We start from the raw sequence: 16,555 nt of genomic DNA, 5'->3' as shown, positions 1-16,555 counted from the left end.
ATGCTTTAAACTACAATGTTTTAGGCCTTCCTAACTTTACTTAGAATCCTTCTTCTTATTAATGCCTGGAGGTAAGCCATGCTACGCAAACATTACGGCATTTACTGAAATAATCGAGGAGGCTAGATACGTGGCTGAAAGTGACAAGAAGTCGCGTGCCTATCTGCACATAAACACGCTTTGGTCAAGCTCAGGGGTTGATATTAACGCCACAGATGTAGATCACTGTCAAGTCATCTTCAGCTACAGAATCACAGGTGCGGCTGACCGGAAATGCAACACAAAGTAAATGATTATTTCCCACTATGTAGGTAGGTAGTTACTGTACAAAAAGAAACGGTACCCGGGTGTAACAGCCTCCTATTGGATATCCAAATAAAGCACATTTTCTCACCCCCTTTGCAGTAAACACACTTATTGCCACCCATCCCGTCGGCATGCCAATCGCTAACTAAAAAAAAACCACCTGGAGCATCAAAGCTTACATAATATTAATATTAACAGCGATCCTGGACAAATATCCTCACTTTATCCTCTATCTGGCCAAGTATATATCTATGACCCAGATTTGCTCTCATAGGCCCGGGAACTAGAGATCAGTAATGGGCAGAGAAAAGACTGGATCGAATCTCATCTCCAGCACGAATTAATAAACTGTGCACAGTTCCCCCCCTTACCGCGCCATAAACGTCCTAGTTCCAATATCCCATCGCCGACTTCAACAACGGCGCGGGCTTCGTCCTCCTCAGCCTGAGGTAGCACATGACGCCGCAGCTCCGACAGACGAGCGTTTTTTCGCCGTGGACATACGAGCAGTCGCAGATCCAGAACCGGTTGTCGATGCGCGTGACCAGCTCGTCTCCCGGCTTGTGCAAGCCGGACTTGATGCCGCAGCCGATGCAGAACCGCCGCAGATTCACCGTCACCGGCCCCTCGACTGCCGAGGTGCGCAGTTCCGCTTGCAGCGGCTGGTCGACGGCGAAGACGCTCGCAGGCAGGATTTTGTAGCACATGAAGCAGCCGAGGTTGGACGGCCTGCTGTTGTAGTGCCGGTAGAAGTCGCGCTCGGCGCGCAGCACAAACGAGAGCTTCGTGTCGTGGGGTGCCAGGAGCGGGTCGACCATTTTGTTAAGGGCCTTCGATGCCCAGGAGAGGTAGATCAGGTTTTCGTACGGGATGTACTGGCTGATTTGGTTGATGATATCCTGGGGGAGGATCTCGAGGTGGCAGAGACCCTTGGACAGTGGGAGTGGAACGGTAATGGTGTTGAGGTATTGACGTAGGGTTCTTTTCGAGAATCGATTCGCTGATACCGGGAGCGTGGTGGATAGTCTTGGTTTACGACCTCGACCTTGCCGTTGTAGGTTCCGTTCGGACTTTGGTTGGAATGCCGGCAGCGGACGGCGTTTCTCATGCTGGATTCCAAGACTTGTGGTCATTCCAGAGGGTTGGACGTACTCTAAGCGGTCTTGGATGGCCATGTTGAGGATGAATGACTTGTAAGTGAAAGTAGTATTCTGCTTAAACAGCTAAGGAGTTCTCGTAAGACGAATATCCTTACGTGGGGAATAAGATATGGAACTGGTGAGGTGAAGAGCGGGTTCATCTAAGACGTTTCATGAGACTTACGCTCAAACTTATATCATTCAGCCCTAGCTAGCAGGACTATGGGGTTTCTAGAAGCTGTTAGCCGCGTGTAACTAGTGAAACGTCCTGTTCTGGGGAATAATCAGAATGTTCTGAAAGGCCGCCTAGAAACAATGGGACAGGATATGTACCTACTCACATTCAGCTTGGCTAAGACACTACAACACTTTGAGATGCAGCTGCATTTCAAAATCTGCAACACTGCATCATCGTATTGAGATATACGAATATAAACAGCGGTGATTCTCTGTTGTGTCATTTCTCGTTTGTTTCAACTAGGATGTTGAAGCTGTAGGCAACCCTGGCCAAGCAATCCTACGTATGTATAATGAATTTCCCATCTCCATGCTCACAACGCCATCGAACCACGCTGCATATGATCGTATAGAGCATGTTATACTGTGAAGTAGATGTGAGAAATGAGCGGACGTTGCGCTAGTGACTCTCCGGAGGGGGCCGGGAAGTCCCGCGGTTGGAGTTTGCTAACTGCACGACACCATATACAGCAGCATGCCAATATCTGTACAGTTAGGGCTATGGGTTATACATCCCATTGGGTGGGCGGGAATCTCCCTGAGTGGCGGTAACGCCCTTCGGTAAGGCTTGTGGGGGTTTTTGTGTCATTTTCATCTGTTTATTTATAACGGACATGAGAATGACAAGGGTGAGAGTAAATGATAGGTGATAACTTGTCTTTTTCTCGATTCTTCAAAGCTTTAAGGTAACCGTCAATCGTTCCCCAAATAGAAATCAGTAAGAGTTTTAATCTAAGATCTAAATCGATCTGAGACTGTGGCTTGATTAGATCAACGCACCCCAACGCCGCAGAATAGGAAAGGTTTATGAGCCTACACAGTTAGCAATGTAGGATAACGAGAAGAGCCCTTTGGAATATCTCAAATGGCTTCAAAGGGGGTAAAGACAAAGACGATATACTTAAGGCTATTTATTAGATACGATATAAACTGGTGAGATTCGACTGTCGTGGAACAGGGTAGGTACTACAGTATGATATGTCATGGCGGTTGATGATTGCCCGGGAACTTCAGTATCCGAAGGGTCACTTGACGATGGGCGCACGCGTGCTTATTTGCATGGCAGCCTATGGGCCATGCTTTGCCTAGAAATCTCGCCCGACCTTTTGGAACTTACCATCCTAGATTCGTAAAGTCCATGCAAGTCAACATTACTTTTTAGTCGTCATCCTGAAGCTTGGACCTAGTATAGGTTGGGTCTCATCGTTCTAGGATGAGATGAAAGCTATCCGGTAGGTATTTGGAGCAGCATATGTTCACCGTAACTTCACCTTTCTAGAAATAGGCAAGATGAAGCGTGACGGGCCAATCGAGTTCCATACCGATTCGTAGTCAAATGCTGAACGTCCCGATGCTGACGGACTGTAGCGGTACCGTGGTCCGCATGTTGAGGCCGTGCAAATCGGAATCGATCTCAAACATCTCCGCGGAAATATCTACAAGCATGTTGGGATCTCAAGCGGTCAAGATCGGATTAGATCTATCTATCGAGATCGATGTAGTAGTCTTGAGTTATGGTAATCTACGAACTCCAAAGACAGACGGGTGATCTTCCTATTGACACCATCTATATGAACTTCGTCCGCTTGACCCGGTCATAGGAAGTTAAGAAAGGATCAAGTTAAGTCTGAATAGATGCAAGCTAGTACAGTACGAAACTAATGATAACTTCTCAGCCCGACTGCTTACCTACCTCTCAACATGTCCGGATACAACACAGTATGATAGACAGCCACAATTAAACGAAGGATGAAGGGATGGACGTATCCACGATGAGCAGGGATGGCACAGGAGAGAGTGGGCCTGGATGCGGACATCTCGTGGGCCAAGATACGCAATAACTCGTTTAGTTTTCAGTTAGCAGAATAAGGATAAGCCCTGGTTGTAACAGAGAATAATACCTCTAAGCTATCAAAGTTTCCCATAAAAAAGAAAAAGCAATCGGCAGAAACGTGTGGGGTTGTTGAAGCTCAGTGTTAGGGATAACTATAGGGCTACAGGGCCATCAACTAGCCCCGCAAGGCTAACATTGCTGGCCCTATTTATATGCTCAAGATATTATCACTAAGACATAGTTGGTGATATGATATTGCAAGTGTGCTGTAGTGATTCCACCAGTAGCTGGTAAGATCTAAGTTTGCTCCGCTATAGTTTATGTACCACGGCTATAAATATCCCGTAGAAACCGTAATAATATATGAAGATAGTAGAAAATGAAGCAAGATGGCATGAGAATGATCAAGATGTCTTGACTTTATAATTAGTAAATTTAACGTCTGAAAACACGTTATTCCCTACCTACCTTATAAGACAACATTTTGTCATGGAGGTAGAGTGAGAGCGGTTGTAGTCGTAGTGGTACTGAGGTGTTTAGCTGAGATTCACCAGTTACTTGTTGTAAAAAACAAGCTGTCGACCGGGTTAAAGTAGCTACTATTATCTCATTTCATTAACTTTCGACACATATATGTGCGTTTTGTATTAGTTAAGCTCGACTGTTAATTTAAGCCTTAGCGAATAACTACCTCAGCAGTAAAGAGGCTTGGTCGATGATAGTCGAGACATTCTTTTCAAGTACCTAATATAAATCCAATACAATAGCAATGGTGCGCGTTGGATAACCCGTACCTGTTATATGTCCTCGGGTGCCAGCGTGCTACACAGTATACTGTACTTATCCTCAAGAAATGTCGTTGGCTGAATAACCTGGTGGCCTTCCCATAATAACCTCACTTTAATATAATAGGTATGATTGGATATACCACTGTATTAAATCAACCGTTTAGTACGTTGGTACTTGAGGACATGATAGACAAGCCACCATATATAGACCCCTATCTATTTATTTTCTCCCGAACGTCAGACACATGAAGACACTCGCTAGGATACATGTATCCAGACGGGCATATCCGATTTCCGAAAGGAGGATATAATATGCAGGTACTTAACCTAGGTTAGTAGTGTAGTATATATTAGCCATTGCCATGCATAAAATATCTCTCTGCTCATATATTCATCGCAATAGTCTTGCGTAGATCAATGTTGTACCCAATTCTAAATCTTCTTAACTACCAGGTACCTATGTAATTTCTAAGTTAGTTTTGAGATTAAGAACATACAGGCTCATAATGTCGAACATAATAGCGACCACAGTGCTATTGCTACAAAGGATAGGCTAAGGGTTTCGCTGAAATTTATATTAATAATTTGTTCATGACGGATGAAGTTATATTCACGATCGGATCCCTACCAACCATTGATTCGCCAGGAGTAAAGATCTAACCTAGGGTATGACGAGTCTTAGACAAGCACGTCAATTCGGAGTTCGGAATCCTTCCTGTTTAGGCCAGTTCCCCTTCGGAGTTGGAACACGCTAACAAGGGAGTAAACAAGTTTCAGTTGCTGAGCATTCCTCTAGATCGTCATCTTAAATAATCTTACATCTCTGATCAAGAAGACGCGGTTTTGGTCAATCGAAGGTGTCATGATACTGAAGACCTTCCGACTTGAATAATAACATGATGGGTGGCGACGAGCCCCATCGCAGGGACTCGGATGAGATCACTATCACAGAGACGGCCCCTTTGTTGACAAACGAGCGACCAAGCTGGCCGTCGCATCGCCAGAGATTATCGATTACATCGATTACAAGTGTCCATGTGCCCAAGATCCATAACGGGCGCACGATTGTTAACCTGCTCTGCATCATCATCCTAATATCCTCCTCCTCGACTGGGCTCATCGGAATACCAGAGACCCGTCTGTTAGAGGACGCAGCATGTCGGCAGTACTACGGTCTCGATGGGAGCATATCTGGCCCCATCGACGAGAAAGACTGCAAGGGAGACGCAATCCAGAATAAGGTAGCTTTCACCTTGGCCATCCAGAGCAGCGCCGATGCTGCCGCCGGATTCCTCGCCGCGTTCCCCTGGGGTCTCGCAGCAGACAGGTGTGTAGAACGGTCTGATGCTCGTCTTGGCAACTAGACTAACTTCGGCAAGAATCGGACGAAAGCCCGTAGTCGCCCTCGCTCTAGCCGGATCGCTTCTCGGGATTGTTTGGGCCATGACGGTGGTGTATTTCCACAACGTATTTCCGGTCGAGCTCATCTGGCTCGGATCCCTGGGTAATTTCCTCGGTGGAGGCAGTGCGGTTATTGCTGGGATCGTGTTGAGCATGATTGCCGACTCGACGACAGAAGAAGAACGGTAAGTCTTACTCGAGCATCTAGTGATGCACGTAACTCACCATTTATAGAGCTATTGCGTTCATGCGTGTCCACGTCGCCAGCCTATGCGGGAATCTTGGAGCTCCAGCACTTTCTTCCGTCTTAATGGCCAGGGCGGGACCATGGCCGCCCATATGGATTGCCTTTGCCGTCATCGCACTGAGCGGAATAGCTTTTCTCTTCGTCCCAGAGACGTTGAAGCATCAGCCGGGCCAAGAACATGGCCACGAACCAGAAATAGTAGAAGACGAAGAAGAAGAAACCACAGACCTCACGTCACGGGTATCGCATGTCGTCACCCAGTTCAAGGAGTCGCTCTCAATGTTCAAGTCCACATCCCTCGTCCTTCTTCTTATAACATGCCTCGGATCTCCGCCTGTTCTATACGCGACTCTCCAGTTTATGGCGCAGTTTCTGTCAAAGAGGTATGGCATCGAGCTTTACAAGACGGGTTACATCCAGTCTACGTATGGAGCCGCCCAGGTTGTTCAAGCCCTCATAATTCTACCATGGGTTACCCGGTATGTCATGAAAAGCACGACACCTAAAAGAATCCGAGCGCCCGACGAGCATCATCGCGACCTGTCCCTGGCGCGCTGGTCATATACGCTCCTAGCTGTGGGAATATTCATCGTCGGCCTGGCACCGACACTCCCAGGCTTTGTTTTCGGGCTCATGCTCATGGCGCTTGGCTCCGGCTTCAATAGCCTAACTCGAAGCCTGATGAGTCTGTACGTCGATCCAGAGCATCGCTCCCGACTTTTCAGTCTTGTCGCCATGGCCGAAGTTGTCGGAAGCGTGTATGCCCAGCCGTTTCTTGCTGCGCTCTTCGCTCTTGGGATGAAATTAGGCGGCGGATGGATTGGGCTGCCGTATTTTGGGTTATCAATTCTTATTTCTGCTGTTGCTACACTACTGCTTTTCGTTAAGGTACCGAAGGAGGCTAGAAATTCAGCGCCAACGCACGAAAACGGATGTGATGAAGAGTAGATATGTTGGGGATAAAAGGGATAGATTAGAGCATGTGAAGGCAACTACAGTGATGATTACATCGTACAGGATATAGATCAATTTGGTTACGGGCATTTTATAGATAAATATACTGCACAGTAATTTGGCAATAAATTTAATCTCATGTTTTGTAACCTGCGAATAGTTGGTTGTGATTAGAGTTGATAATCACAGTTACTTCGGTCAAAATCTATTTTACATGGCTTCTCCTAAAGAAAGTTCTAGTCATACTAACATATAGCCTACCGATTCCATGCTTCCAATGAAAATCTCATGGCCTGCCTTTTCCACGCTTGGGTATATGCCGTCCTCTAAACACGTCTTGATACATAATCAATCTTCAATATGTAGCGGCTCGATGAAGGTCAACTCTCCATCCGATTCATTATCAACCATCCTGATCCCGCCACCCTCCTCGTCGTCTGAATCATAATCGTAGTTGTAGTCGTCGTGGTTGCGGCCAGTATTCGGTATAATACCCGGGTACGCAGGCGGGGGACTCTCAACCAGAGTCGCACTTGTTGACCTAGACAGGGTAGCGACAGAGGAGGTTCCAGGGATATCTCTAGGTGTCTCAGTGAAGCTTGATACGGATGATACAGTCGCCGTCGTTGCTACCGCCGTTGTTTGCCATAGTACGACAACAGGCTCTTTCATATCCTTCTTCCCCTCTATCTTCTCATCTCTCACGCTAACATGGCTCTTCAGCTCCAGCACATTCTTCACCATCGGGCCAAACTTTTCATTCGGCATCGTCTCGAATTCATCTTTCACCCGCTCCGGCTTGTCCTCAATATCGATCAGATTTCCTGTCTCAGCCCAATCCTTATCGCGAAGCTCAATCTCGATCTTCCCGTCGTCCTTCTCGATAACGCCCGCGCCACCACGGACGTCGGGAAATCCACACCGTGTTAGGATCTTAGCTGTGAGCTCCGGGTATCGCAGGTGACCCGTTACCTCGTTGCTCAGATCCAGGTTCTCGACCCCTTCGATCTCGTCACCGATGGATTGCAGCCCGGCGATGCCAAGTTGCATGCTTGTCGCGCGGTATAGGAAACCTAGGATATAGTCGTTCTCGCTGTACACATTGAACAGCTTGCCCGAGACCACTGTCCGCATCATTTGCCAGTGTCCTGTGTTGGACGGGACCGGTGCTCCAATCAGGACCACGTTGTCTATGAGTCCAAAGGCTTTTCGATCTGCAAGTACTCGCAAGCAAGCGTAGATCACCCGTGCTCCCAACGAGTATCCCACTAGGGTTACTGGTCGTTCTCCCTGTACCTTATTGATCAATGCGTCCGCTAAAATCTTACCGGCTTTCTCTGATCGGTTTCGCGCAAGACTGAACGGGTTATCAATATTGGAAGCTGAGCTCAGGAGAAAGATAGGCCATAGCGCGCCTTTTAGCGTCGCAAGCACTGTCCTCTGGAGGATCTCAGCCCTTACAGCACTCCATGCAGTAGAGCCAACGAGGCTTCTGAGTTTATCGCCGAGCGCCATCAAACTTTTCATCTCATATCGTAGGGCAAATACTTCAGTCTCGTTACCAAGGGCTCGCCACGGCTTTGTCACGTCCTTCTCGGACGTAAGCCAGCCGTTAATACCAATGGTAACGCGGAGCCTGCGAGCTTTCGAGCTGTCTTCTTTGTTCGACCATCCTTCACCCCACTCCTCCCGTAGCGGCAGGAACTTGAAATCTTCGACCTCCTTGGCGTACTGGTCAACCATACCGCCCGTCATCTTTGCCCCGAACGCCCCGAAGATCGTGCCCACTAGTGCACCGTTCATCCAGAATATGCCAAGGAAACTCGCCAGTCCTCCTAGCCCAACGGACCCCATGAGGCCACCGATCACACCGGCCACAGCGGGCGCAGCAAGACCCCCTGTCACACCAATAATAGCGGCGCCTGCGACGGACGCCAACCCAACTTTCCAAAATCGGCCTACTTGGCCCTGCTCCCTGCGCTTCTGCGCCTCTGCCTCAGCCGACATGCCACCCTGCTGCTCAGCCTTCTTCGCGGCCTCGACCATAGTCGTCGCGATCTCCGTCTCCTCGGCGTCGAGAAACGCGGGTGGGATCTCAAGCGCAGAAGTCAGGTAGCATATTAGTGTGCGCGAGTACGCCGAGTAATTGCCGATAGATAACAGTAGGATTAGCATGGCGCTTAGAACCTCCTTACGGTCCTCCATGGGGATCGTGGTGAGCCGGGTGGGGATGGGGTGGTACAAGGCCTGGAAGGCAGGTAGACTGGTTGGTCCGGTAGACCGGGGCGGCAGTGCCGGTGCCATCGACGTTTGAGTGGACCTGCTATTGTCGCCGAAGCTCAGCAAGTCCTCGCCGTCGGATGGCTCCTCTCTGTTCTTAGCGTCTATCTGCTCAGCACGCTTCCGACGGGCATCAACGACTTTCTGATCGTCAGGCTTAGCCACAAGCTCTTTTAGTTTAGCGAGAGTCTCATCGCGCCATGAGTCGAAGTGCAACAGTGCCGCCTTCCGCAGCCTAAGAAGTGCTAGACTAGGGGGCGTTCTTTGCGGCCGTGGTGGTTGTGGTGGTGGCGTAGGATTGGAGTCCCGACTGTTAGTGCGGGGTGAGAATAGAGGCGCATCTGTTGTCTCTGAATATGGAGGTGGAGCTCGGCCTGAGGAGGACGAGAGAGATGGTGATCCATTGGGACTGTATGGGAGTTCTAGTTGTGATCGCATGTACGCCGCAATCTCAACAACGAGGCTATAAAATACCTTGCGTCGGGCGAGATTAAGTGCAACCCGAATAGCATCGGGCTCGTTGGTAAGAGGCGCCATGGTGACGGCAATTACTTAGAATGGCCTACTAAATAGGCACCTCCTAGTTAGCCTAATTGAATATTCTCATCATTTGTTGTAAAAGCTATGTCCCCTTTTAGTTGTTTTTTCTAGTTATAAAGTTTCGATACTAGAGGGGGAGTTCTTATCTTTTAAAAAGCCCCTGACTAGTATTAGTCACGCTATGTACAACCAACCACTTTATGTACCTAAGGTAGGTAAGTTACACGGTATGCAGCTCAGCTCCAGGCAGCCAAATTAATTCAAAATTGCACTTTCGTAGCGCGGTACTAACTACAATTAAGAATCAATTAAGGATATATTTCACGAGCACGGCCTAAATAGTAACCTAGGTAGTTTAGGTAAATTTGATAGTTATTATAAATGTTATCATAAAGTTTTCAAACTTATTTGTGAATAGTTTGGGTACCTGTTAAGTGAATCTGAGCCACACCAAGTTCCATATATCAATCACTAAATGGTATAATATATGGTAATGAGCGACTAGAATGTAATTGAGTAAGTCTCATCCTGGGACGCCCTTTAGAGACCGTCGCGGCTTATTCTTCTCTAATGTATTTGAATACATCTCAAATCTGTAAAGAGGTGATCTCGGAACCAGCCACCGATTCCGTCTCTGGGGTCGACGGAGGCAGGTTTTCGCGCTTGGTGCAGATCCAGCAGCTTGCGTACATGTTCACGCGGTCGATGCACTTGCCTCCCGTACGTTCGCCCATGCATTTAGCTGAGAACCCGTGCCGTTCGAACTCGGCTAGATACCAAGGCCGGAGACCCCCGGAGCGTAGCATAACACGTCCGCCTATGCGTAGCGCCCGGTTGAGCTTAGAAATTTGTGCCGCAGCAGCGTTTGATCCTGGATCGAACCAGTCCATGCTATCCATAACAACAGCTACTGTCAGGGTACCAGACGCAATGCGTGCGAGCACTTCGTCGATCTCATCCGTGTGGATGCGTAGCCCATCGAACGCCCCCGAGCGAGAGAGTCGGGCGTGCGCTTGAGGTGAGAGGTAGTCTGGATGGCAGGTTCGACTGAATTTACCGTCGAGACACACTAGGTAGTACGGATTGTCAGCCGCGATGTGCGTCGACTCTACCATCGGGTCCAGCGTATTGACCATGTACTCCCAGATGGCGTGGGAGCGCGTGTTCTTAGCTCGTGCGCCAGGACCGCAAACTGCTTCCGATACAGCATGGTCTTCTTCAATAATTGCGAGCTGATTCTTGGGCACTCCTAGTGCCGTCCACAGGAATGATTCTTGGCTTACGATGAACTTGGAGACTAGGCGGGAAAGGAGTGCCGGGCGAATCTTGTTGCGCCAGATTTCACGCTGTTCGTTTAAGGTCTTGGCAGCGAGTAGCTCTTTAACAGCGGATCGGCATCCAAATACGCGAGAAATCCAGCGGAAGATGCGAATTCCATGTTTCGATCCACCCGTGTCGTACAGACCACCCTGAGTCTTAGTGAAGATGTGGTGATTGTTAAGCCAGTATTGGAACGCACGACTAGATAGGTGAGGGGACATTTTTGAGATAAGCAAGGACCGGAACTCGGGATGCTTGCCCTCGCCGAAAATCTTCCAAAAGTCTCCATAGGGGAGAGAAGAGAATGCGGCTACTTTGAGCTCGAGAAGGTGGTTCTGCGTCGGATTTAAATCGACCGCATGTATTCTAGCCGGTCCCTGTAGAGCATAAGAAAGAAGGTTATCGCCGGCGCTGGTGATAGCCAACACCACATCATCCGACTTCAGTTTGAGGATTCGTTCATCGACACGAGTATCTTCCCAAGTAAAGGCATAGATATACTCGTCGTTGAATTGAGTATGTTTCTTGAGTTGATCGTCATAATAAATCCTATAGTGATGGTTCTGATAGAAAAAGGACGGGAGAGGCAAGTTAGAAGAAAGATTGACAATAGCGGCGTCGAAAGCCTTAGATCGGATCTCTAGCGTAGCTCTTTCGACTGCGCGAGACAGAGCGGCTGAGTGATTATCTGGGTAAATATATGGTGACTCGGTAACCAGAGCATCCAGCTTTTCAACAATTTCGTGTGGGAGGCTAGATGATGCTGGTTGTTTATGAGTTCCCAGCCATATATAATAGGGAATTGCACCCAGAGCGTAGTTTCGGTTGTTTACATTCAAGATTGTACCGAAGCTATACTCAAGATAGTCACGTCTTCCAGGTTCGAGAGCAACTCGGTCAATATCAAACCACGCACGCCAGAATGTCCTGCCGAAGAAATTGACATGGCGGTTAACATGGCCACCAGTATAATTTCGGAAGCTAATATCGACTTGAGATTGAACATAAAAGTCAACCACGCCAACTATACCATTCGCAGCCAGTAAAGACGGCAGCGAATCAATAACAGAATAGTAGTCAGGCTATAAATTTGTAAGTAAATGTACGACATGTCTGAAATTATTGGCCCTCACAATCATAGATAAGCTGTATGACATAGTGATCAAGTCGGCACCGCCATGTCTGGGTCTCTCCTGGAGGAAGTAGTTCCGATTCGGTGAACCGGAGGCGCGCCTACCTTGGTAAGGCTCGTGGTCTTCTAAGCGGAATTTCCTTGCATCTTGACAGATAACTTTGACGTTCTTCCACTCTAGTCTCTCGAAACGCTTGCGAGCGACTTCACAGAGAGACGGAGAGAAGTCAACCAGGTAAACGCTGTCAAAGAATTGGGCAACATCGACGAATTTGGACATAGTTTCAATGTTCCAACCAGTCCCTCCACCAACCTACTTGTATGGTTAGTGATCTTGGTGGTTTATGGATATGATTGTGAGCGAGCACGTACGTCTACCCAAACACGTCCCTTCTTCTCGCCACCCTGTGTTGCTCGATAAGAGAGCTGAGCAGCTGCGAGAGCTAACATGTCCTCGCGACCCTTTAGGAGGGCCTTCCTCGTCGCATCGTACGCACCGGCCTGCGTCTTGTAAAAGCTTTCAAGGGCATCCTGCTGGTTGCCATTGTTGTCGCCATCATGCGGTTTGAGGAAGCATGTATAGAAGAAAAGCCATAACGACTGTACGAGACCAGGATTCTCGCTGTCTTTTGCTTTCTTCGAAAGTATTGTAGAGTAGCATACGCCTACCAATAAGACAACTACTACTCCAGCAAGATAGATATTTGTATATGGGTCAGGGGGTAAAATGTTACCACCAAGAGAAGCCATGATACTCTCTCATTGCTTAAGTAATGGAGAGCGGGATGTTGAAATTCCTTCGATATGTTGAATCGACTTACAGCAATTGGTAAGAGTATCTGGTATAAGGAACAGAAAAGGAGAAGGGGGGGAGAGTAACGGTAGAGTATGGAGGAATATATATAAGAGAGCTCTTCGTACTAATTGCCTGCCTTTTACTAACAGAAAAGCTTTGGCTGCTTGCATTTTGAGTTACCCCATGACCAAAAGGAGTACTTCCGTACATGCATGGTGAGTGGGATGTCGCTAATCTGACAATTGGATATATGTACGTGTAGGTATACACATGTAGAAGGTAGCAAAGGTAGTAGGTTGAGGAGTATCAGAATTCCACTTTGCCTGCACTTCAGCACATGCATGTATAAGAGACATGTACAAGAGACATGTGCAAGATGCATGCATGTCATTGAAAAGACCCTGAACTTTGTACCCCACTGAGCAGGAAACCCCACTGATGTAATGAAGTTTTAGGCATGTTGACAATGGCCAGCTACGGTTGTCTTAGCCAATCATTTGGACCACATGTCCGGGCCTTTTGGAAACAATACCTCTTACATAGTACAGCACCGCCCAAGACCCATTGACGCTAAGCTTCTTCGAATTTCACTTGTACAAAAGGTGCGGGATAGTGCTGTTTGAGAGGATAGCTATTTGCGCTAACCGCTCAAGTTGAGTAGCGCGCGAGTTGATGTACAGTGTCTGAGTGTTGGCAGAACTTCCGGCGAATGATATACTTGATTCGACATTGGTGATGAATACGAAGGAGAATATAGGCTTGATGTATCCCGATTGAATTCCAGGTTCCCACGATCGGCATTGGATTTCCTGCAGCAGTCCCACAGGTACCAAAGGTCAAATGATACCCTGCACCTTGTTGCAAGGGAGTAACCTACCTATGTGTGAAGCCGTTTCTCGCTGATTCATCCGGATTGATGTCTAGTTCCATCGTACAGCGATCATCGAAAGGTGCGTTAGCTAGGCGACATTGAGACTTGTTTAAGTTGCCAATGGGTTAAAATTTGAACTTCGGCCTAGGATTATGCTTAGAATTATGCACCCACGTGCTAGAATATTGTAATTCGAATGGGCGATAATCTCTGAGCGCGTACCCTGTAGTCCAGAAAACATGGCTGGGCTACCTCTTGCAGAGGCCGGATATTTGATAAGACGCTTAAGAGCCATCGAAAGCGAAAGGCTCAATTATGTATATTAAAGAGTATGTTGCATAATACCCGTAGACAAATGTCAGGTGGCTCTAACCGGAATGTGTCCGGCATCAAACTCCTAACCTAGTAGGTTACATTAGGTGAGTTTTACTTTTGCTGTAAAAAGCCGTATTTGACCGTTTCGACGGCTATCTGCTAAGGTAGCACATAGCTCACTCGGCTTGTCCCTTTTGTTCGACTAATCTTCTTCACATTGGTCTTGCCGCATTGCTCTGTACTGTCAACGTGCGTGCCGCCACAGGGATAGGTTTCGGCTCCGACAATCTTCACGACTCGGAATTTCTCATCGTCTGTCATACCCATTGCTTTGCGATCGGGTATTAATCTTTCAAGTCCATTTACCTTGAAATCGTTCTCGTCCCACCAATCTATTTCAACTGGCATGTCTTTACTAATGTACTCATCCAACCGAGTTTGAATAGCATCCTTCCACTTCCCTTCAATGGAACCTTGGAATTCGCAAGCGGCAGAATCGGGGAAATGTGACGCTTTTAGTTCATCGAAGTTGGCTACCTCTTTCTCGAGTAGATGTCGAACAGCTGCACCGAGAACGTGCCCAGCTGTATGATACCGGGAGTATAGATTCCGCTTCTCGCTATCAATGGTTTGAGTGACCGAGTCCCCAGCCTTAAAAACAGCCGTAGTATTCGCGAACCTGCCAAAATGCAGTATCTCGCCGTCGTTTGTAGCACTCGTGCGCACCATAGATACATCAAAACTTGCGCCCTCGGGGCTTTTTATCACACCAACGTCAGAAGGTTGACCTCCGCCTTGAGGGTGGAATATAGTCTGCTCCGTAACTACAACGTGGTCATCTTCCTTGGCTTGTTTGAAAAGCCCCTTGTTAACCTCCTCAAGAGCAGCTATTGAGCGGACTGCAGTGACTACAGTTTGTAGGGTATGGAGCTTAGCGTTATAATGGAACGCGAGATAGGTGCGCTGCATATCGAAAATTTCGGCAGTGTAATGTTCGAATGGATTTAATATTTTCGTACTTTAAGATGGAAGATACGTTGGGCTCGGCCTAGGGGTTATTTTGAGGTTCTTAAGTCCATCGACAAACTACTCCTCACGAACCTCGTCTTAAATACCCTGATGAGATGTTTTTTTTGATACTTTTTTGGGCATGACAGACTCGCGCCCTAATGGTGGGTCCATTTAGATCAATTGGCCAGTAAATGCCGGAATCCAAGACCCACTCTCTTCCTCGACGCCCTTCTGCGGTCATCAGTCATCAGTCATTTTCATAAAAGAATAAAAATAAATAGGTGTTGTCTCAATGCCTATATCATTGATAAATAACTCGATATATGACCTTGGTCTATTTTGGACGTAGTTATTAATTTAGTGTGTTCTTGAAACCCAAGTACGCCGAGTTAATGTCCAACTCGAGCTCCCTAGCCTGGTGTTCGCTCAACTCCTCAGTCGCCTTCATCTGGTTTAATGCGATTAACCACTGCACAATTTTGCCGCGATTTTCGAAATCCCGATCAGTGACTTTGTTGACGCTCTGAATAACGTCGGTCAGGAGAGGGTGTAGTTGGTCCTTTGCTAGAAGTCCGAGGCGCAAGGCATCTAAGAAAGTGATGAAGTCCTGTGTCGCTTCTAGGATGAGAGCACCGGACTTGTTGCTTGTCGAAGCTGATGGCTGAGCGGTCCCTGTTGATGCAGTGACAGCAGTTGATGGCATACCTACTCTAAGCCGCTCTGTCGCCCTGGGAACTTCGAGCTACGAGAATGTAATTAGTACTAGCCATGAAATATAACAGATTTCCTTACATCCCACTCGGCCTTGAACTCTTCTAGGCCCACAAAAGCTTTAGCTACAGTTTCGTCTGTTAGAATAGACTTATACTGTTTCAGTGACCGTTCGCAAATCTCAGTATAGTCGGTTTCGGGAATGGCATCTTTGAGAAATGCTCTCTCTAGTTCATCTAAGGTGACGATGATAGAAAAGATCTCAGCAAGAGAATCTTGTAAGTCCCTATCAGCGCGGGTATCTGATAGCTTCACTTCCTATGGAGTTATAAGCATAGATTTATGAGCAACGTAGAATAGGGGATTAAACGCATACCTCATCTAAATTTATCGTAGCTGATAGGGCGGTATTAGGGACATAGCTATGGGGCGTTGGGGCATAAGCCTGGCGGGGATTCATCTTGTAAAGCCTGTATATTGATAAGTCCTGATGGCTCTTGAAAAGGAACCTTGGAAGTGACCAAGTTCTAGATTAGAGAAGTATGCAATAGGTCAGTTAATGATAAAGTGATAAAGTACGGAATAATTGGTTCACTTTCAGTAGCAACTTGCAGTTACATAAATGCCTTGTTGAATGGCTTAGGTAAGGTACCTAGGTACCCGTGCAGCCATG

The 16,555-nt window shown here is 47.5% G+C and overlaps 6 protein-coding genes across 6 annotated transcripts; 1 reads left to right on the top strand and 5 right to left on the bottom strand.

Moving 5' to 3' along the window:
* F4813DRAFT_359625 (uncharacterized protein) lies at positions 1-1,809 on the bottom strand. The gene is made up of 2 exons (XM_049243351.1): positions 119-1,809; positions 1-71 (listed from the first exon to the last, which is right to left on the bottom strand). The coding sequence occupies exon 1, from the start codon at positions 1,479-1,481 to the stop codon at positions 693-695; it is 789 nt and encodes a 262-aa protein (XP_049099763.1). The 5' UTR covers positions 1,482-1,809; the 3' UTR covers positions 1-71; positions 119-692.
* A 3,143-nt stretch (positions 1,810-4,952) lies between these two features.
* F4813DRAFT_74511 (MFS general substrate transporter) lies at positions 4,953-7,066 on the top strand. Its single transcript, XM_049248854.1, has 3 exons — positions 4,953-5,631; positions 5,684-5,890; positions 5,940-7,066. Exons 1-3 carry the CDS (start codon positions 5,201-5,203, stop codon positions 6,898-6,900), a joined length of 1,599 nt encoding a protein of 532 aa, XP_049099762.1. The 5' UTR covers positions 4,953-5,200; the 3' UTR covers positions 6,901-7,066.
* Positions 7,041-9,913, bottom strand: F4813DRAFT_359616 (DUF726-domain-containing protein). The gene has a single exon (XM_049243350.1). The coding sequence runs from the start codon at positions 9,721-9,723 to the stop codon at positions 7,255-7,257; it is 2,469 nt and encodes an 822-aa protein (XP_049099761.1). The 5' UTR covers positions 9,724-9,913; the 3' UTR covers positions 7,041-7,254.
* A 162-nt stretch (positions 9,914-10,075) lies between these two features.
* F4813DRAFT_74453 (uncharacterized protein) lies at positions 10,076-13,022 on the bottom strand. The gene is made up of 3 exons (XM_049248853.1): positions 12,551-13,022; positions 12,180-12,491; positions 10,076-12,128 (listed from the first exon to the last, which is right to left on the bottom strand). The coding sequence occupies exons 1-3, from the start codon at positions 12,926-12,928 to the stop codon at positions 10,314-10,316; spliced, it is 2,505 nt and encodes an 834-aa protein (XP_049099760.1). The 5' UTR covers positions 12,929-13,022; the 3' UTR covers positions 10,076-10,313.
* Positions 13,023-14,229: 1,207 nt separating this feature from the next.
* F4813DRAFT_74450 (ThrRS/AlaRS common domain-containing protein) lies at positions 14,230-15,326 on the bottom strand. Its single transcript, XM_049248852.1, has one exon. It carries the CDS (start codon positions 15,127-15,129, stop codon positions 14,320-14,322), a length of 810 nt encoding a protein of 269 aa, XP_049099759.1. The 5' UTR covers positions 15,130-15,326; the 3' UTR covers positions 14,230-14,319.
* Positions 15,327-16,503, bottom strand: F4813DRAFT_74449 (ESCRT-1 complex, Vps28 subunit). The gene is made up of 3 exons (XM_049248851.1): positions 16,259-16,503; positions 15,964-16,200; positions 15,327-15,913 (listed from the first exon to the last, which is right to left on the bottom strand). The coding sequence occupies exons 1-3, from the start codon at positions 16,340-16,342 to the stop codon at positions 15,524-15,526; spliced, it is 711 nt and encodes a 236-aa protein (XP_049099758.1). The 5' UTR covers positions 16,343-16,503; the 3' UTR covers positions 15,327-15,523.
* Between the last annotated feature and the right edge of the window lie 52 nt (positions 16,504-16,555).

The sequence above is a fragment of the Daldinia decipiens genome, assembly GCF_022478715.1.
Source record: "Daldinia decipiens strain CBS 113046 unplaced genomic scaffold F4813scaffold_16, whole genome shotgun sequence".
NCBI classification, from domain to species: domain Eukaryota; kingdom Fungi; phylum Ascomycota; class Sordariomycetes; order Xylariales; family Hypoxylaceae; genus Daldinia; species Daldinia decipiens.
Note: the sequence above shows the minus strand (reverse complement) of the source record. Positions and strands in the feature narration are given on the sequence as shown.

Coding starts and splice junctions, on each gene's coding strand:
- F4813DRAFT_359625 (XM_049243351.1), bottom strand. CDS start 1,481: ATGGCCATCCAAGACCGCTTAGAGTACGTCCAACCCTCTGGAATGACC.
- F4813DRAFT_74511 (XM_049248854.1), top strand. CDS start 5,201: ATGATGGGTGGCGACGAGCCCCATCGCAGGGACTCGGATGAGATCACT. Junction 5,632..5,683: donor TGGGGTCTCGCAGCAGACAG/GTGTGTAGAACG, acceptor AACTTCGGCAAG/AATCGGACGAAAGCCCGTAG. Junction 5,891..5,939: donor TCGACGACAGAAGAAGAACG/GTAAGTCTTACT, acceptor CACCATTTATAG/AGCTATTGCGTTCATGCGTG.
- F4813DRAFT_359616 (XM_049243350.1), bottom strand. CDS start 9,723: ATGGCGCCTCTTACCAACGAGCCCGATGCTATTCGGGTTGCACTTAAT.
- F4813DRAFT_74453 (XM_049248853.1), bottom strand. CDS start 12,928: ATGGCTTCTCTTGGTGGTAACATTTTACCCCCTGACCCATATACAAAT. Junction 12,492..12,550: donor AGGGACGTGTTTGGGTAGAC/GTACGTGCTCGC, acceptor CCATACAAGTAG/GTTGGTGGAGGGACTGGTTG. Junction 12,129..12,179: donor CATACAGCTTATCTATGATT/GTGAGGGCCAAT, acceptor ACAAATTTATAG/CCTGACTACTATTCTGTTAT.
- F4813DRAFT_74450 (XM_049248852.1), bottom strand. CDS start 15,129: ATGCAGCGCACCTATCTCGCGTTCCATTATAACGCTAAGCTCCATACC.
- F4813DRAFT_74449 (XM_049248851.1), bottom strand. CDS start 16,342: ATGAATCCCCGCCAGGCTTATGCCCCAACGCCCCATAGCTATGTCCCT. Junction 16,201..16,258: donor CTACGATAAATTTAGATGAG/GTATGCGTTTAA, acceptor ATAACTCCATAG/GAAGTGAAGCTATCAGATAC. Junction 15,914..15,963: donor AGTTCAAGGCCGAGTGGGAT/GTAAGGAAATCT, acceptor ACATTCTCGTAG/CTCGAAGTTCCCAGGGCGAC.